Source organism: Typopeltis vanoorti, chromosome 1, assembly GCF_054136105.1.
Source record: "Typopeltis vanoorti isolate ZY-2024b chromosome 1, IOZ_Tvanoo_1.0, whole genome shotgun sequence".
Taxonomy (NCBI): domain Eukaryota; kingdom Metazoa; phylum Arthropoda; class Arachnida; order Uropygi; family Thelyphonidae; genus Typopeltis; species Typopeltis vanoorti.
Genome location: NC_143549.1, coordinates 88,932,314 through 88,953,072, shown reverse-complemented (window position 1 = coordinate 88,953,072; position 20,759 = coordinate 88,932,314). Strand labels below are relative to the sequence as shown.

The 20,759-nt window shown below is 34.2% G+C and overlaps 1 protein-coding gene across 4 annotated transcripts in view; it reads left to right on the top strand.

The window, feature by feature from the left end:
* Positions 1-20,759, top strand: part of LOC150110187 (puratrophin-1-like) — an 877,727-nt gene that overhangs the window by 310,334 nt on the left and 546,634 nt on the right. For all 4 annotated transcript variants that reach the window (XM_090398282.1, XM_090398290.1, XM_090398300.1 and 1 more), the window contains one exon: positions 15,250-15,441. In XM_090398282.1, coding sequence (XP_090254408.1) covers positions 15,250-15,441 — 192 coding nt within the window. The remainder of the gene's footprint in view (positions 1-15,249; positions 15,442-20,759) is intronic.

Genomic DNA, 20,759 nt, shown 5'->3' with positions numbered 1-20,759 from the left:
ATGTAAAATACTTGTGATATGTTTTTAATCTTATCTCCAACAGCCTTGACACAGTTGTTAGAAAACAAATGTTTTGATAAAGAATGTGCGTTTTAAAGTAGAACAATTCTGAATACATTAGTGAAAATCCTATTGATGCATTTAAAGCACAAGTTGAACTCAAAAGATCGTACTAAGTTCAGTAGCAGGAAAATCGTAATATTCGCGAATATAAATGCCAAAACATGGAAATCAATACACCAAGTTATAACCTCAGTTATCTAAAGGGAGACTTATATAGACAGATATTTATTAGCAAATAAAAGGTCGCAAGTATTGAATGAATAATTAAAAATATATCTTATTCTGATAAGTAAACAGTTTAAGCGTATTCGTGATTGTAGATATGGTGAATCTTTATCTTACAGTTTAAAAATTAATGAAGCAGTTTTCTCTTTAGCAGTTAGATTTGTGGAAATTGAAGCAGACGAGGGAAGAAGAAAATTAAAACTTGAGGGCGAGAGCTGATTTAGGAAGCGAAGGAGATAGAAGTATGTGTTTGAAAGTGTAAATATTCCATTCCATCTTCGTTTTATGTATTAGGACAAACCTCGATGAAGTATTATTTTGGCTTCTTATAAACTAATTTCAATGAGCAATTAATCTGATATTTATAGTGTCGATCGTTGCATACGTACTCTGGTCAGTTTGTCTAGTCCGTTTAGATAGGAAAAACCCAAGTAGCTTTAGGGAATCAAAAAAAAAAAAAAAAGTAACTTCGATACTAAGTAAATGTGTACACACTTTAGTAAATGATGTACAGAAAATGGGGGCTTATGCAAAAAAAGAAAAAAGATCGGGATGGGGGAGGGGTAGAATTACTGATTGCAAGTTCGGTGTTCCTGAATTAGCGACAGTGTGTTTCGAAACGTAGAAATTATAAAAATAATAAACATAGAATTTGCTAGAATTTTGGGAGTTTATTAATTTAATTTCTCTCTATCGAATATTATTAATAAAAGTTGCGGATTGAGGTGCGACATTTTAAGGGATGACGCACGGCACCAATCTGAACCGAGGATAGACGAAGCGTAGCAGACTCATCGCCTTTGCTGCGTGAGCGGTTTGGTGAGCAGGGGTGGGGTTACTTTTTCTAATATGTCAAATCTTTTTTTTTTGTTTCCTTTTTCCTACTGACGTAAAATAATTACTTGTTCAATTTGGGAAATAATATCGTCCCTAATGAGAAAATGTGGTTTAATAATTGAAGCAAAACTAAAGTTTATCAATTTTTGTTGTTTTTTTAGATTTGTTGAACTATTAGTCTTTACATGTTCTGCACATTACATCTCCCTGTTGCCTCGTATCTTTGCCAGAAGTTCCTTAGTATGCAACACTGAAGTAGTACATAGTTGGATTGAGTGGATTGCGTACACTCTCTAACCGATAGGTTTCAAATCCTGCTGTTGACATGGATAGTTGCGAATGTCTTTAGATGGGAGATGAATTTCATCACCCCAGTTTTGTAGTGACTTGAAAAAGTTCAATGTTTCGTCCCTACAGCAAAATTATGGATTATTTAAAAATAAATAAATAAAACAGTGAAGTAAGATATGAAACAGTAAAATCAACACAGCTAAAAAAATTCGGAAAATGTTTTGTTCCGATTTTTTAACTGTGTTGATTTTACTGTTTTAAATCTCTGTGATCATTTCTGCACACTGTGTTGGAAGAGGATAAATTATTTCATGTTTGAACAATCTCTTCTAATCCTGGTCTTCGGTAGCGCTTAGAATTAATGGTTTTAAATTCTGAGTAGACCGCATCTCCTCCCAAAATAAATCAGGTTTTGCTAAGATTTTTTGGCGAGCAGGGGAAGATCTTGCACTTACTCTGTGCAAGTTCTCGCGGTGTTTTCCACAACCTTTTGGTTCCTGTTTTATACAATTGCATAACTCGGAATTTTTTTTTATCTATTCTCACAGTTAATTTCACCTTCTGTTATTTTGTCTTGTCTTCCAATCCTCTCCACTACTTCCTCATCCTTTCGCACTAAAATTCATGTGACCTAGCCATTTTTAAACATAATAAATGGCATGGACACACCACCAATGAAACCTTTCGTCTAAATGCATTGTTCAATTGAAAAAAAAAAAAAAAGCGACGTTCAAAACTTTTCTTTGCCTTTGAGCGAATAAAAATAATTTTATTGGGACCCTGCACTGTAGGTTTTTGTACTGCAGGTGGGTTCTGAATTTAAAGCGGACATGGAATGTGTAGTAAAATAACTCTTCCATCATTACATAAGATCTTTTTTACCTAGACAGCCTCCTGCTTTTGTAACAGCATAATATGCCGAAGATCTGCCACTGCATTAACGTAACCAAAAAATCTACATTGAAGTGCTTCGTATTTGGAAAACAAAGGAATCTAAATTGGAATGAACGGGCTTCTAATTGCTAGGACGTGATGAAAAATCCTTCATAAATCCATCGATGAACGGTGTACTGCATCAAGGAAAGTTCCCCACCGGACATCATGTAACTGTGATATTACAGACAGTTGGTAACAGATTGATGCTTCAAATCTACATGCGGTAGTGCTCTAAACAGGAAAGGCTCTCGATGACCAAGGCGAGATCAATGAGACTGTCGCCAGTTAGTCTGCTACGGACTGCGCCTAGAGATTTGCTAGATGGGAAAAGAACAGGTGAGAAAATAGCATAGTCGTCGGAATAGAAGGTGAGGATGGTGTGCGGTATTTGAATGGGACACAACAATCTATCCCCTCCCGTTTTGGACTTCCCTGTACGTAATCTATAACAAATTACGATGCTTTGTCCTCTCGGGGCAATGCCTCAACTTGTGCGTGTTTCACAACATATGGTCAATATTAACACGAGTTGCGTGTGCAAACATTGAATGACCGAACAGAAAATATTTTGAATGAATCCTTCGCACTCTCCTGGAAATAAAATACGATAATAGTAAGGTCAACGTTTTCTTTTTCTTTTTATATGTAGGATTTTGTATTTAGTTTCTATTGGAAAGAGAGAGAAAGCATTCCTAGTGTGTTGCATGGTTTCATCATGTAATCTTTTTTTTTTCTTGTGTGTGTGTGTGGGGGGGAGAAGTATCGACTATAATTAACGTTACGGTTAATTTAACCCGTGCATCTCTCTCTCTCTCACACGAGAGTTGTTTGGGATATTTCTAAAGAACCTTCAAGGTACTCTTGCATAGCACACTTCAGTTCAAGCGTGTGTTTCAATTTCTTTCTCATCCAATCTGTGTTTCTGACTGTTTATCCTGTGTTTTACCATCGCACGATTAGCATTGGTTTGTATTTAAGGAAGGGGGGGGGGGGGAAGAGATTCTCGTTCTTCAAGCAACCGCCATGACCCATATTCTTTCTTTATCCTTTCTTCGCTAGACAGCATAACGTTGTATACGGTTAATTTGATTATGTATTTCACTCTTTTCTGTTAAAAGAGATAGCGACACTGTTTCAATGAATAGTCGAGTCCTTCTTTACCTTTTTTTTTTACTCTTACAGGAACTCATTTTAATAATTTTCATTTTCTAAGAATTAACTTCAGTTTTTTGAAACGTTTACATATTGTATAATATATATATGGAGTTATCAATGTTAACAAATAATACAAATGCAAAAGATATTGCAACATAAATAAAATACTAGAAAAATAGTATGTAATTATTTACATACTCTAACGTCTTATTAACATTAATAAGACGTTACAATAGCATCAATACAAGATGACATAATTACAAGACAAACATTATAGGCCGATATAGAATAAAGGACGAAAATTGACAGTATAAGATGATTAAAATTGCAAGGCATGATTTACAAGAATAAACATAAAATGCATATGCGTAACAATTGCGATTGCCATTCTGGTTACTAGAAGAATACTACACGTTAAGGGTAGTTACATATCATTATTTGATACAAAAATTATGATACATAATTATTAGTGCGTATAATTTTAGGTACATAATTGTTTCGTCTGCTTATTTTGTGTGTTTTGAAATATATTTCAGAGAAATTAATTAATTTCACAGAATACTTCCTCATTTTTTTAAATATGTAATTGCAGATACTTTATATCGAAAGTTAATTTATTATAACAGTTTGTAGCTATATGTTAGAAGGATTTCTGGAATATCTCTTTTTGTTTTACTTGGTTTTTCCCACAGTGCTGATTATAATTCGTATTATATACGGAAAAAATTGTTGGTTTTCCTAACATGTAGTTTGCAGCAGGAAAGTTTCTATGATGATAAGATATGAAGGCTGATATACAGTTCTTCGATGGAATATAGCACTAGAGAGGATTCTTAGCAATAGGTTATTGTAATCTCCATCCCAGCAAGTGATGAATGCCGTGGAGTGAGGAATTTACCCGCGCGTACACCTCCGAATCAAACAATTAGAATAGTCAAAGAAAGTGTGTTGAGTGATTTGCAATTTTAATTTATTGCATAGAAAATAATTATTACCAAATATGAATTAGCATCATCTAAATCTACGTACTTTGTAGATTATATAGCCATTTAAACACACAAAAACGTAATTTAAATTATAAGAAAATTTTTTTTGAAAACATTCACAAAATTAGAATAATTTTAACGGGGACTAAAATATTAGAATATTCCAAATTTTTCCGATTGATTTGAAGGAGAGCATAGAAATAGCATATATTTCAGTAGCTGCGGGACTGACTCGTTTGTGAGGAATCGTTTGCGCGTGGATTTCAGTTAATCGTTGTGTGTGTCCCATGGTCATCAAGGGATAAGTGTTTGGGGCCTTAGGAAGCATTTGATAAAGAATTCATGAAACGTGCGACGAAATTTGCAACCTCTGTCATGGTATGGGCTTGTATTGACCGCAGAGGGTCCAAGTAGACTGTGTATTGTGTACGAAAGAGTCCATTCCAAAGTGTACCAAGAAAGTCTTGAGCACTTTGTTACCGGCATCGGAAGATTTATGTTGATGGTGATTTCCTTTTTCAGCAAGATTCAACTTCTTGTCACATTTCCAAGACTAGTACTAAGATGGCTCAGAGAAAGGCAAATCAATATAATTCCTTGGCCGGTAAACTCGCCAGATTTAAACTCCATTGAGAATTAGGAAGAAACGTCTTCAAGAAGTTGCCCCAAGAGACAAAAATGAACTTGTTTCTAGTTTGCAGACCATATGGGCATGTTTTGATTAAAAAAAAAAAAAAGATTGTGAACCGCTAGTAAATAATATGCCCAACCGCTTACGAACGGGCATAAAAGCTAAGGGGGGCGGGGAATGCAACAAGGTATAATTTTGTTTCCCTTTGACTGTGAGGATTTTTGTGCATTTATTTTCGCATTATTTTGATATTTTGAACCACGTTAAAAATTATTCTAATTTGTGAATATTTTCAAATAAGTTTTCTTATAATTACATTTTTATGTGTTTACATGATTATATAATCTACAAAGTACGTAATTTAAATTATGCTAATTCATATTTGGTAATAATTAATTTCTATGCAATAAATTAGAATTGCAAATCATTCAACATTTTCTTACGCTCATAATTTTTGGATTCGGAGAGTGTAGTACAGGAATTCCATACTCTGTATAAAACAAAATTTGTTTGGATAGTATTTGAGATTTTTGGTGGCATTGCAGCCTAAATAACGTCACAAATATGAATAATTATCAGTGATATGATTTATCCATAAATTTTATATTAAAAAAACCAGAAGAACCAAATAATTATCGTTCATTTTCATAAGTTAAATTCTTTGAAACGAGCGAATTAATAATTCGCTGCAGTGTCTATCATATTTGCGTGACCATTTTGATTGAGATCGGAAATTTTATGTGCACATGATTACCAATATTAATGACATGCTCCTAATTCGAAACTAACAAATCCCGAAAGGCATTCATTCAGGTGACGACTTCCTTTACTGGCGCAAACAGACTCCGTTTTAAATTCTCTGAATATTTTCAGTAAACATCTCACGTTTTTTTTTTTTTTTTTTTTTTTGCTGCTCCATCCCGTGCTTAATCTAATCCGGCGGAACTTTAAACTCGATGATATGGATTAAATCGTGTAATTTGCATTTACAAGAACGTTCCTGTTGATTTAATACGCTCATAAATTAGTCTCTACCTTTCAGCTTCCTGTAGGGTTCTCCATTGTCTGTTCTCAAATAAATTAGCCGCTAGGGGAAAAACAATTTTCTTCCGAGAACTTGTAGTGATTACCGGGTGCAAATTGCTATGAAGCTCGTGCTTTTACTTTGCATCAATCCCGGCTTCTTTATATGCGCGCGCGTGATTGTTTCTACGCCAGACACGCCCTGCAAGTGTTGATAACTATTTTTTCCGGGGTCGTCATTTCCTTAGGACTACTGCTTGCATTATATAGATCTCTCTCTCTCTCTCTCTCCTCTTTTTTCAGCTTCCTCTCCACCCTTCCTAATCCACTTTTGTTTCTTACGGTAGGGCCTTCTGGACTTTATCTTAGAGAATAATGATATTGTAACAGAATACACGCGCATTTGTGCATACTCTATTAAACACAGAAAGATAACAGAACGATAGGTGTTTGAGGAGTGGGGGCCAAAGGCCAAAAAAAAAAAAAAAAAAAAAAACGCAGGTAGTAGCTACATTATCAGATTCTTCACGGTCCAGTGAATACATAACACCGACTACCAAGTGATGGTTTAAGTGCTTATGAACACGGAGGTCACTTACCTCCACCCTGAACAATAACCATTTATTCAAATTGCATAATATTTACGTGCGAAGCTGTGGACAAATAGAAAAAAAAAAAAAAATGGTAAGAATTCTTACACGGAATAGCCTCTGAAAGGAATCCGAAAAAGTTCAGTATTATGCAAATTAAGGAGTAAATTAAAATCCTCGTAGTTTTTGCTCTGCTAAATGAGAACCGAAAGGGATACCCTTAAAATCTTTACTCCTTTCTAAAGGAGTGGGTGAAGAAAGTATTTTTGTTTGATTGGGACATATTAACAATAGCCAACGAGTGTCTTAATTATTTAAGTCTGAGTGGATCCAGGATTTCTTTGGTGGGGACATGAAGAAATATTTTAAAGGAAGGAACAAAATTTATTTAATACAATACAAAGGGTTATTTCAGATTTTGTTGAAATGGAGACGAAGCTAGTGAGCCTCCGTAGCTCAGTCAGTACAGGCGAAGTGGAAGCCCTTTGGTCGGAAAGATCTGGGTTCGCTTCCCGCCAGTGACGTGAGGAACCTTTATCTTTTTTTTTTTTTTTTTTTTTTCACTCTGAGATTACTTGTAACTAGATTACTTAAAACACATCGAACCTTTATCTAGTCTCTTTCAACTAAAGGTGAGTTAGCCGGTCTCATACAATACCGGCTTCAGGCAAACCGGCCCGTGAACACACGCATCTACAGACACAGGATACACCGAGAGGCATAAGGCTTAACGACCTTATCCTCGAATTACAGTTAAGAAATCCGAGAATATTTAGGTCGTGGGCACTTAAATGCCTGTTAGAACCACTCACGGGTGGATGGAGACTAGGCTATTGCTTAATGCAGAATTTTTAAAACCAAGATGAAATTCCTAAGTCAGGCTATCAAACAACAACCAATGAAAATGAGAAGCAAGCAGGTTTTGTATTGTAAACCTTTGAAAACATTAAAGTACTACAAATAATAAGACCAAATCTGAAATCATTAGTCATAACCTTATGATCACGATAAAGGTAGATCATTTACCGATCACTAAACTGGCCACGAAATGTCTAAGTTCGTTGAACAATCATGTCGCATTCATCCCAGAATTAGCCCCAAATGGCCTTTTATCTATTTGATTCTCTAAAGATTCTGGTCACGAGAAACAGATATTACGTAGCTGGAAGCGCGTTTTGAGAGGATATGGTGTATAAATTGTACTAGTGTGTGTGTGTGTTAAGACAAGAACTTATTCTAGATGTACTGTGTATATTGGAAATACTGTATCCCAGTGCCACTATTTTTGTCATGTGAAATTTATTTCAAGTTCTTGTGGAGAATTTATTAGAATATAATCGGAAGTTGGCTTTCAGAGTGTTTTGTGCAGTATATTTTCCGTGAATGAGTCTTCAGTGTAATGAAAATAAATATTTAAAGTCCAATTTTGAAAGATGTAAAAAATGTAAATATTTGTTAGATAATTTTAATAGGAAAACATCATGCAGGACGAGTGGCCCTTTTGAAAAATTTGAGAAGCTGATGCTGGAGTGAGTTTTAAAAATAATTTTAAATAAAAAATATGAAAGAAATATATAAGAGAAGATGTAAAAACTAGAAAATATTCGCTATAAGTGAATGTTCTTGGATTTTTGAAGTATACATATATTTAATAAAATCTTAATTTTATTAAATATAAAATTTTATTAGTTTTTTAAATTATCAAATTTTAAAACTGATATTTTTTTTATCATGAAGTGAAAGATTTTTTTTTTTTCCACTCTGAGATTACTTGTAACTAGGCACTGATGTGCATCTGGCAGCTCTCTTTTCTATAACTTTTACTTTGTTTGGATCAAGTCATCGCCATTGCTTTTTATATTTTTGAACATGTGATCTTCAAAACATGACCACTTCTTGCCCTAAATATTTAATGATGCCTTGTTCATCACATAGTTACGAATTCTGAAGCCCACATAGACCAATGCCAAAGGAAACTACTATATATTCATTATGATCTAAAACATGTTTCCGATTTGGAAACATGTTTTGGATCATAATGAATAATGTAAATTTTTGGCAAATTTTTCGGCATTCCGGAATAAAAATTAAAAAAAAAAAAGAGTTAGGAATTAAAAAATAAAACTTAACCCAATTATAGTATTATAATTTAACACTTTTTTGTGAGTGGAGTCTCACGTGATAAAACGGGTAAAAAAATGGAAAGAAAAAATATTAAAGCAAAAGTAGTGGTGATGGAAGAATTTATGCTACAAACTATGATTTTGTGCCAAATTAAGAGAAATAATCACATAGTCGCCTTGGGCAATATCTCTTGATACTATTGCAAAATGGAAAAGTATAATGTTTGAGGTACAAGATACAAAATTATATATAATTTTGTAATATGGGATAGAATGATTTATTTAGTTCCATAGGTAGTGCTGCGAGTCGTTTTGCAATTAAATTTATTCTCTATCATTTGTCTTCCAATCTATGAACCCCACATCCTCGATATTGTTCTCTCTCTCAAGCTGTGGTGCGTTCATTTCTTCTTTCTTCTGGTATGGAGAAGAGAACACCGTGAATGTCAGCGAATCGATCCCTTGGTCTCCGTAGATAACGGTCCTGTCCTCATCTGCCTGTACTCCCTCCTTCACTGGAGGGGATGTCATGTCGTGGCTGGCCGCGAAATTTTACTTATCAACCAGCCCTCTTTTTTGTTCATTATTCGGAGAGGGCTGCGACCTTAGAGTGTTGTTGTTTTTTTTCTTTCGTTTTTTTTTTCCTCCCTGTTTGAATGATGGGGATAGGAAGTGTTAAGTTCCTCGATCTGTTGTCGCTTCTGACAGAGTCATCGTATTGCCACTAACGGCCCATTTGGAAGGTGAGAGGGGAGCTGTCATCTTTCTTGCTGTCTGTATTGAAAGAAAGAAGAAAAAAAAAAAGAGGAATTCGCCGACGCTGTTCAGACGACAAAATAAACAGCGTTGATAGATCTGAGGGAGGATAACAAACATTAGCCGTACAAATGAGCAGATATGGTCTGATATTAATTGATATTGTGCGTAAGGTTTCATTTACCGATGGAATATTTTTTTTTTCTTTTGTACGTTGGTATTTGAAAAGATGACGTCTAGATTATCAAACCGTTATTAAAATTCATTCGTAATCAATATTAATTTGTATGAATTTAAATAAGAGTAAATAAACTATTTTGAATTGTATTTGCTAAATAACTTATTTTCTTCATTTCAGATTTCCTTTAGTTCATCGTTTTTTTTTTCCTTCCCACATCCGGTTAAACCCGGGGTTAATAACTTCTTTCTTTTTTTTTATCCACTCCACGGCTACATTATTCTTTTTTATTCGTGTGTGCGCGGGACTAGAGTATTTTATATATGCTGCATTTTTTGAGTAACCAAATATTAAAAACTTGAACGTACTGAGCATGCGCAACTTGTGTATTCGCTTATTTTTTACCAAAACTAGACTGCTGATAAATAAACTTTATTTATCAGCAATCTGTCACAAATATAGATGAAAATTTTCAATAAAAACTGCACTCATCACCGATACACATCCTGCTCATTATATAAACTAGAAGTGTTCACATTTAGATATATTTTTACAAATTTGTGAAATAATTTATAGGATGAAATGAATCTAGAATTGATGAGGATAATGAACATCACGGATGTATATATTTTGATCTATTTTATTTTTATTTAAGTGTTTTTTTTTTTAGGTCTGTCCAGTCTTCTGTTTACTTTGATCATAATCTATTTTTTTTTTCACTGTGAATCTTATCTATAAAAAGTTATAAACTACAGCACATTATTATCTAATCCTTAGCGCAATCTGTTAATAATAACAATTAAGAAATCTTCACTAGACAAAAATGTATCTTCTTCACAACTTCAGGCCTCCCGTGAGCAGGTGGTTCTCACACTAAGCGATGAAATTTGTCTACCATCTAAAAAAAATTATTTTCTTTATACAGATTTTACTTTTAATTTCTTAAATATATTCTAATTCAGGATAACTGCAAAAATATATCCTATTTTTTCCCATGCTTGTAACAGTTGCCTTTATCAGAGTGAAGATGGATGGTAAGGAGGAAAGTTGTACATCATGTTCTCTGTATTGCTGTAATTATACCGTACACCTAAGGTCCTCACCGGAGAGAGGAAAAAAAAAAACGGAAGCCTCACAATTGACGCCAAAGTGCAGACAACATGATGAAAATGCAATTTGGACTATCACTACTACTGCAACTCCGTCAAGGTGAAGGTCGTACACATTGTCGTTTTTGCCGTCATCTCCAACTCTAAATAACCGGTGAATGGAGGACTGTACTAAAGGTCTCTAACCTCCACATTTAGATGGGTTTCCTCAACCGTTCTGAACACTTAAAACAGGTAATTTGATGGTTCACAGGAAGAAAATGATCTTTAGGAAAGAGAACGAATTTCACTTCCTGGGGAAAAATCTTAAAGGACTACAAAGGTCATGAAAATGATAGAAGTTTGGGGGGGGGGGGGTTGCTAGGAATTAAAATGAAAAGACGTGGAAAAAATCATCTGCATTTGTTTATATTTAAAATTAACTGTGTAGTTGCCTTTCACGTTTTAGCAGCTTCTACACGGAATGATTTGTAAGGGATGGGGAAGTGCATGTCGTCTTTGTTCATTATATCAGCAATGGCAAATACGTACGGGGCGCAGCTGGGTTGGTGTTTAGAATTATCTGTGAGGCCATGTGGCCAGTGCATTATATCATTAACTTCTGTGTTTACCAGTTCCGGTTTTTCTTGTAGAAAGACCTAAGTTCCGTGAGAATAAAATCTCCGAGATCAACTAATCAGCATCCCTGTTACATCCTTGAAAGATTCGAACCGATCTTTCAAAATGCAATATGATTTAGCTTAATTAGAAGTTATCATAGAGTAGTTAGTATCCGAGTTAAGTTTCACTCGGATACTAACTTTAATAATTCATTAAATGTTATAACTGATTTAAAATTCATTCATTCTTCTCCTGCTAGGACGATCTTTATTTTTGAATTATCAATAGCTTTGAATAAATACCAGAGTAAACATACCTTTTACATTCGCAAGAGATTATAAAATTCCTATCGCACAGACGACGCGTAAATCTCTTCCAACAGAAAATAATAAATGTGATTTGTACGTTTCTTTAATGATTTATTCTAATGACCAGTGGCGATCAATTTCGAAATTGATCGCAACTTTCCCATATGGGGACAATACAGTATTGTCCCCATATGGAAAATACAGTAATTATCATCCACTGGATATGCTGAGAAGTCGAGACTAAAATAGTACACTCTTCCCTTCCTTTTCCCGGATCCTTGTTTCATGAATATTTTGCTTTTAAACTGTGATGGCAAGCTTCAACCAAGTTGAAGCTTTTTATCACAGTTTAAAAAAGAGGTTACACGAAGTTTCCTCCTGAAAACTTGATCTGTGCTTTCATCTCGCAAGCACAGATCGATCGACCGGAGAATATGCGCATCTAATGCGCAAATTCTAGGCTCCATCACCATCCTTGAGCAACCTTATACCACTTTCTTTTCAGTCATGAATTTGAGCTTCTATACCTTCAGTTGGTTTCAGCGGAGTCCTTGGGTTGAAAAGGCCCGGGTTCGAACCCATCTATGATATGAAGAACCTTTATTAGGCCTGTTCAATTAAAGGTGAGTTATCCGATCTCATATGAAGCGTTTTCTGCCGGAAACTCGGGATTTTATCCCTGTAAAAAGGGAATGACGAAGGACAAGGAGGCAACAGTAAATCATCGTATTCTATAATAATTCCCTAGTCACTAGGACCTAGTGCATCGGTTCCCAACCGGTGGTACGCCTATCCCGGGGGGTTGGGGAGTAGACGTTATTGACGCGTTATTAGTTCAGTTATTGACTAAGTAAGTGCGTTACACTAAGATAGGCGCTGAACAAAAGTGTCATTATTTAAAAACAGCTATTTTAAAAACAAGCGGTACAATTTATAGAAATGGGTTTAAAAGGGTTACGCGAGTGGAAAAAGGTTGGGAACCACTGCCCTAGTAAATTGCTGCAATTGAAAACTAGTGGTAATTTCCATTGCTTATAGATTAAAAACTTCATAAGGGAAGCTGCATGATGTTGGGAGTAAACAGGTTGCGGAGAAACAAATATGGAGTTTGAAACGAATGGGTTCTTATTAATACTTTTGTGACCTACAACTACGAATCATTGAATGTGTTGACAGCTATCTGATTATAGTGTGAGTGACCTTCGGTTAACAGAATGTATTCATTTATCTTTATATTACCTTGACAACCGAGTGATCTACGTAATTACAAACACCCACAAAAGCAGTATCGTGTTTCAGTTATTTGTTGTTGTTATTTCGTTGTCATATATTCATATGTTATTTCGTTGTCATAGCTAATTTTAAGGAATGAGCTATGCATTTGGAAAAATCTAAATCTTGACCAAAAAAAAAAGCTTTTTTTTTTTTTTTGAGCTCTTTCAAATTTAACTTACACCATTCTGCATGATTTGATTCCATATAAAACATTTTTAAACAATAATTATTAGATTATATTTTTCTCTAAAATGAACTGATGATATCATTTCACTTTATTAGCACTAAAAAGTCCATAATGTGATGATATGATTCGAATACCGGAAGTAACTTTCAAATTTGGAGTTTAAAAATCCAAGATCATTTATCATGGAAACCATTTAGTCAAAGGAACTTGGAAAATATCTTTTGGAGTGCTGAGAAAACTCAAAAACCATTACTGTCTTATTATTTCAGGCTCTGGATGCCATTTTATGTCTGGTTATTACTTTCTTTTGTATGCATTTTATTTCTATTTTTTTGTTGTTGTGTTTCGACCTTCACACTAAAGGTATAAACAGGAAGTGAAAATTAACTGTCGAAATCGGTACTTTGAAGTAATTCTTTTCTTCGCTGGCACTATTTTATCACAAATATAAGCGTTTCCATTACCCACTAACGCTTCCTTAGGTCACAGTTCACTCGGGCCTGTTTTCTTGTGAAGCCTTTTATTCTGATGTTTACGGGGAGGTTAATGCGTCCGCGTTTATTCTCCCACACCAAAGCATCCACGTCGTTAGGTCACTAGCAGGCCGAGGTTATCTCTGGCTACCATCACGGGCGATTGTCAGCCGCCACTTTAAGTGTTTGCCCGAAGTCTCCAATTTAACTTTCCGCTTATATAGTGCCATCCCGTTACACACACACACACACACACACAAAAAAAAAAACCTTCAGATGCTTCCTTGAATGACCATGGACATTTATGAAAGGTAAAATATCTTCCACTGTGCATTTTAAACTCTCCCCCCCCCCCCCTGTAGAAATAGTGGTCGCATTTAGCACAGAAAATTATCGAGTGCCTCCACTTCTGTGAATTGCTCGTTTTCTGCATGAGTGGATTCATACGCAAAATCTCGTGACTTGGAACCGTGGCTTGGTAATTGTGAAACGTAACGTGCTTGTGTCACGTGAATTCGAATACAGTTACTCCAGGCTTTTGCCAAATGAAATTTACTTGTGATGTAAATTAGAGGAAGACGGAGCTAATCTATTTACTAGATTGTTATGCTGCAAAAGGAAACAACTCTGGTAAATGGAATAAATTAATAGCACAAGCGGTAAAGCTGCTCCATGACAGTTGTATGGAAATTCGGATTGTTTTGAATTGCAAGTTGTAGGTCCAACTTATTTCATCGTGTGACCTTTCAGATCAGAATTACTGGGAATTCAAAAGGTCAGTTTAATAATTAATATATCTGTAATATGGACATTTATTTAACATAATCGTCTCTACTAAAGGATTATTTAGATTAAGAATATTTGAAGATTGTTTTATTTACATTTTAAATACTTTATAATAAATGTTAAGTCTAATTAAAAAATATTTAAACACAAGCAGTTTATTAGGTAATAAACACATGTATCTAATTAGTATGTACAATACTATATGAACAATATAATGCTCAGTGAAAAAGCGAAGAAAATGAACAGAAGTAGATCAATGTCCTCCTCCAACCATCGTCGTTATTGACCTCTAATCATCGGGTACGATGGTTAGAGGTCAATAACGATGTTACAGGTTGGAGGATACAGTTCCGAAATCGGTTCATCCAAACAAAGTATTTGTTAACCATGCTCGGATATTTACGAAGAACGATGTGTAAGGCAAATATCTAAAATAAAATGTTAATTATTATTATTTTTTATTAATAGTTTTATTTTAAAACTATCATAATTTTATTAGTAATAAAAAGTAACTGCAGTTATCTCTGGAAAATTGACCATATTTCAGTGTTCAGTTTCGAAGAAATAAGAGACAGAGATTGGAAGTTGTTATACGAGAAGGTTTTTGGTTTACATTTCCATTCCCCCCCCCTCCCACTTCCTCTCCCCTTTTAAGTATGTTTCTGCTGTCTGGCAGTCACCTGATAGTTTGTAATTGTAAACAATTTCTTTTTATAGCGACAAAGCGAGGTGGCAATCTTAGCTGAGGCTGCTCTTAGCGATCTCTATGAACCTTTTGACACAGTCAAGACTCAACTAGTCCGGCAGTCACGTGACATCCTCTTATGTCGTTACCAAGGAGATTATCAAAAGTTTAGCGAGAACTTCCTCGCTCCTGTATCACTGTTGCTGGAAAAGATTAAGTCAGAGGTAGGTGTTTGATTTCACTTTGCAATTTATGAATACAAAAATGTGAACAAAGTTTAATTTTTTTCCCCTTCATAAGAAATATATTAATATATTTTTTCTTCTTCCTTTATAATAGAAAATAGAACTACTAAAGTGGCTTAGTCATAATTTATTACTTTTTATCTTTATAATGTTTTATCTCACTGTGACATTTCTTTCTATTTATTCCGGTTTGTCGCACTGTTTCTTACAGTTTAATTTTTTTTCTCTTTCTTATCCTTTATCATTACTCCTCCCGAATTCTTAAATGCTTTGAGAAATTAGGAATGATGTTTCTCAATTAAAGGCTTTTCTGCACTTTTTTTTTTAAAGATTGAACATCCACTTTTCGAGTAGAATCAAGTGATTACTAGTATTTTTTTTAATATTTCTTACTTTATTTACTTAAACTTTTCCTAATAATATTTATTTATGCCGCATTATTAAGTTGTCAGGCCTAAAATCTTAATCAGAAACGCTAATAAAAACAAACTGCAACTCTTGAACTAAATTCGTGTCGTTTAATTTGTCATTTCCTTGCTGTCAAACGCGCGCGCGCACACACACACACACACACACACACATCCAGTGATACTCCTCCTTTCGATGCTTCACTTTACGACGATCCACTCATACTGTATGCGATTCTTCAATTATCACCAACACTCATTGATGTGACGTCGCATTCGCTCATACGAAGCTGTCGTGAATGAACTTATTCAGTATTCGTGAACTTGGTTTATCTATGACCTCGTCGTTTGCTATGTCACTCTGTTGTGATGTTTCGCTGCGAATTATAAACTGTTTTATTTTATTGTTAATAATGGCAGATAAATAAAATTCAAAATAAAGGTGCTGTTGCTTCCAGTGAAAAGAACAGGCGTAAATCTATTGCACTGCATGTTAAGATTAAAAGGATCAAATTTAGAGACGATTGTTTATCGAACATTGAGATGGCCGCAGGCTAAACTAACCTCCCACTACTGTTGTTACAATTGATTTGACCAGGCACATTTATTTAGGCAATAATAATGCGTTTGCTTTATTTTATATTTCGTTTAATGTACACTAAATATCCTCGTAAGTCCTACGAAAGGAGAAAATTTGCATGGTTTTTAGACACGATAAACACAGCTTGCTCTTCATTTTCGGATTAATGTGTTTTCGCATTGAAAAGAAAATTCTTAAAATTCATAGGAAATATTTGCACATTTTAAAGTTTGATACAAATTTTAATCCTCTTAATATTAAAAGTGTATTTCACAGTACGTTTTTTCTTTTACTACGAACTTCAACACTCGGTGCTAAGCCCGTATTCATGCGCAAATGTAAAACGAGTAAGTACTACAGGAAATGGTTCTCCTACTTTGCTCTTTCATAAAGCAGTGATTTTATAATAATAATTTTGTTTTCTTTTTTAATTTTGTACAAGTCTTTCTCGAATCTCTTTCCATTTGAAAAGATCAAAGATCTTTGCCTGGTAGCATGCGCTGTTTTTTTTTAATATATATATATATATATATATATATATAATCAGAGATACACTTTTTAATGTGGATTCATGAAAATTGATTATTGCTTTTCTTAAGCACCCATCTTGAAAAAAATGCCGAGAAAGGGGAAATGAGGGTCTTGTAATGAATGATTCCTTTAGAGATACAGCATTTTTTTTAAGATTTTGTATCACTGAAGAATTGGGCAGTCATGAAAAGATAGTTAAGGAGTTGAAGTGTGCGGGATTGTTACACTAGATCAAAAGCAACTGAGTTCATGATCTGTGCATCTTTTCTATAATTTGTAAGTTTCAAATATTGAATCCAATTTGTTAGTTGAGAAACCCAGCGAAAATCAAAACCACGCTGATCTTGTCAACTATAAGCGGGGAGGAAAAAAAAAAAAACAGAACAGTGCCCGATATATCTGAAAAATTTCTGTTAGCAATCAGATTAATGCCTTTTCTTTTATCTAAGAGAAATAATAGTTGCTTCCTCTTTTGAGGAAGCAATTATTATTTAAACAATAATTATTTTTTTAGTTTACTGTCCTTCATTGATTAATAAACGACGAAAAAAATATCTTTACAATAAGTGTTCTTGTAATATAAATAAGAACACAAACTATGACGGTTTATTCATACCCTGTTAAATTAGCTTTTATCCTTTTTGGTGACCGCTAACTCTTTGAATGTCCATAAAGCTTATCACCACAACCATTTGGAAATATCGTTCTGAACCTGTGGCCGTATTATATTTTACGAGTGAAAATGTGAGAAAAAGGTATTCTGTTTTCTTCAGAAGTAAAAATAAATAAATAAACACATTAGCACATGAATGAAATTCATGTGCTAATGTGTTTATTTATTGAATGAAACTTGAATGAAAAGCCTTAGGTATTAATTTTAGCAAAAGCATGAAGAACAATTTTGGTCTTTTTTTCAACTGGGTGAACCAGTCTTGAATTAAGATTGCAGTATATTTCATTACCATAACAGTTTTAATTCGCTACAATCCTATTCTTTTAACAAGCGCGCGCACACCACGGTTACAAAATGCATTTATTATACAATACGACTTGCAAATAAAAAGTGAAATCTTAGCAGAATTTTCTCTAAGGTCTTTCAGAATGAATCACTGCCACTACAAACTCCAGGTGCATCTCGCAAATACATAGTTGACTCTCTAAGCTTTCAAAATTTTGGAGAAATTTGATAGTTGAATCTTTACTAAATTTAGTTTATCAAAATAGGTTTTGGGCTGCCAGGTACTAAATCACATGCGTTCTTCAATCCACAAGATGTGGGTTTTAATTCCACCGTGAGCATGGATGTTTTGTGAATGTGTCATTAGGTGGTTGAAGAATACCATCGCCTGGTGTATGAGACCCACCCTATTTATGAGAGGCCTGAATTAGTTTGAGAAAAAGTCTCATTTTTTTTTTTTTTTTTTGGTCTGCAGATCAGGGATTGTAGATTATCTAACCCTTACTCCACTCACAGTACTGATACTAATATATTTTAGGCTTAGAGCTTTACTTCGTTAGGATTGGCATTAAAAAAAAAAACAGTTTAACGTTGATAGTCCTTAATGCGCGCGCGCGCACACACAAAAAAAACTATTATATGAATGAAGTAACGAGATCACCACTTTGCTTGTTATAGGGACTGAAATTACTAGAAAAATGTTCCATGTTTAATTTACAAAACAGTTTCCTATTGTCTAACGCTTTTACAATCTCTAGTGAAAGATGCACCTAATAATACACAATTGTAGCACGTAACAAGTATACACTGATATTATCCGCAAATGTGTATATTTACTGATTAGTATTTACCAATGACAACGTTTTCTCCGTCCATGCTTTGCCCTTGCCTGCTAGACCGATGTTATTGAAATCTGTATTCACTATTAAATTCGATAAAATATTTCAATTTTGCTTTCAATCAGATCTTTTTAAATAGCAAAGCGGTTTGAAATTATACAAAGGCGATACCTGTCCTAGATGACTGAATTTTTATTTATCTTTTAAGTAGATTTAGGATCTTTATTAAAATTTTCATCTTTGACGCTTAAAAAATTCAAGAGATTTGGAACGAAACAGATTATTATATATATATATATATATATATATATATATATATTAAAAATGAAAATAATAAATTGTTCTCAATACGTAATCTCAAAACGCTATAATTAAATTGCTCATGAAAACGAATAGCATCACTTATACAAGGATGATGCTATTGAGAAATTCCCATTTTTATAAATCATCCGTTTTTGTTTTGTTTTTTTAATTTCAATTCTTCTTCTGATTGTTTCCATTCTTGCGTTTTTATCTCGCATTCTTTTCACTAATAATGTTCGAAAATTGTTTTTGTTCATACTGGAGTAATAAAAATTGCCCATCCCGCCTCCCACATTGTCTGCATACGTCCTGAACTCCAGACGCCATCAAGGTTAACAGGAAGTCAGTGAACTTCCGCTAGCACCTTAAAAAGATGTGTGGGAGTTTGGATCGTTAAGATAAAAATATCTATCCATCTTTCTCGTATAATAGGAAGGGCTCTTTGGGAAAGAATCGAAGACTTTTTTTTATTCACTAATACTTTCAAGGAAATAGACAAGTTCTAATGTCTTTTTTACTGAGATACATTTTTCCTCTTTTCTTTAAATTGACGATTCTTATATGCTTTAAAATATATCTCGTTTTTGCTAGATTTTACTTCCTAGCGTAAGAACAATCCCCCCCCCCTTACATACACACCCTCTTTGACATTGGAGAGATGCTTGTTAGTTTGAATCTCAAAACAATACCTCAAAACAGAATATATTATAAGATCCTGATTCTTCTCCCTGTTTACTGAGAAACATAACTAGAATTCCAGTAAATTGCTGCTATTAAGGGAAGAACATGTGTACGTCCCTAGAGGAATTATTTCCGTCAAAATAAAACTATGAAATATGACCGACCTTTCCCCTTAAGGTGGTGCCCATTACAGCTAAGGGACTGCACGATTTAGAGGGCTAGAATGACCCGACCTGATCTGGCACAAGAGAGAGGAGAAAAGACTGCCTTGTACATCTATGTAACCTCGTGGAATCTGCGCTCAAATGAGTCGCTGTGCAATAGCAGGGAAGAAAAGAAAATAGATGGTGTATGACACTTAACACTTTTTTTTTTAAAGTAAGAGATCTCTTGTATTTGTGACGTCAAACGAAGTGTTCATTTCACTTATGCAATTTGCTCCTTTTAACTTACGACTTTAAACCAGAGAGATTTTTTATTCATGCGAACTAAACCTGGGAAAAAAGTCTCTTTGCCCTATTTCTTTTAACAACTTTTGAATTATTAACATATATCATTTTCTGTCGTTACATCTACGTGTGAGACATCCATCTGCAAGTTCTCATTATAGTGCATGTGCTTTTATTCATCGTAAGTTTTTTATACTGATACAACAACGGATATTCCGATCAGAAACTGGATTGAAATATATTCAAAACTTTTAATCTAAAAATAATTAAGTCGTCTAAATCTTGAGTGAAAACAACGAAACGAAAAATATATCACTTTTAGCCTCGTATTTCTGAAAAATAATGCAAAGGAAAAAAAAAAGGACTTTAAGTAATACAGAAACAAAGTCAACATGATAGAACACATGCGTTTACCTAACGAGCAAAAATGGACAACACTAAAATGAATCCTTGAGTTTCTCATACTTCCTTATGGAATATTTGAGTGTAAACATTGTCCCTTATATATACAATCTTACTCGGAATCGACTAGTCTACTCTGCTTGTTGT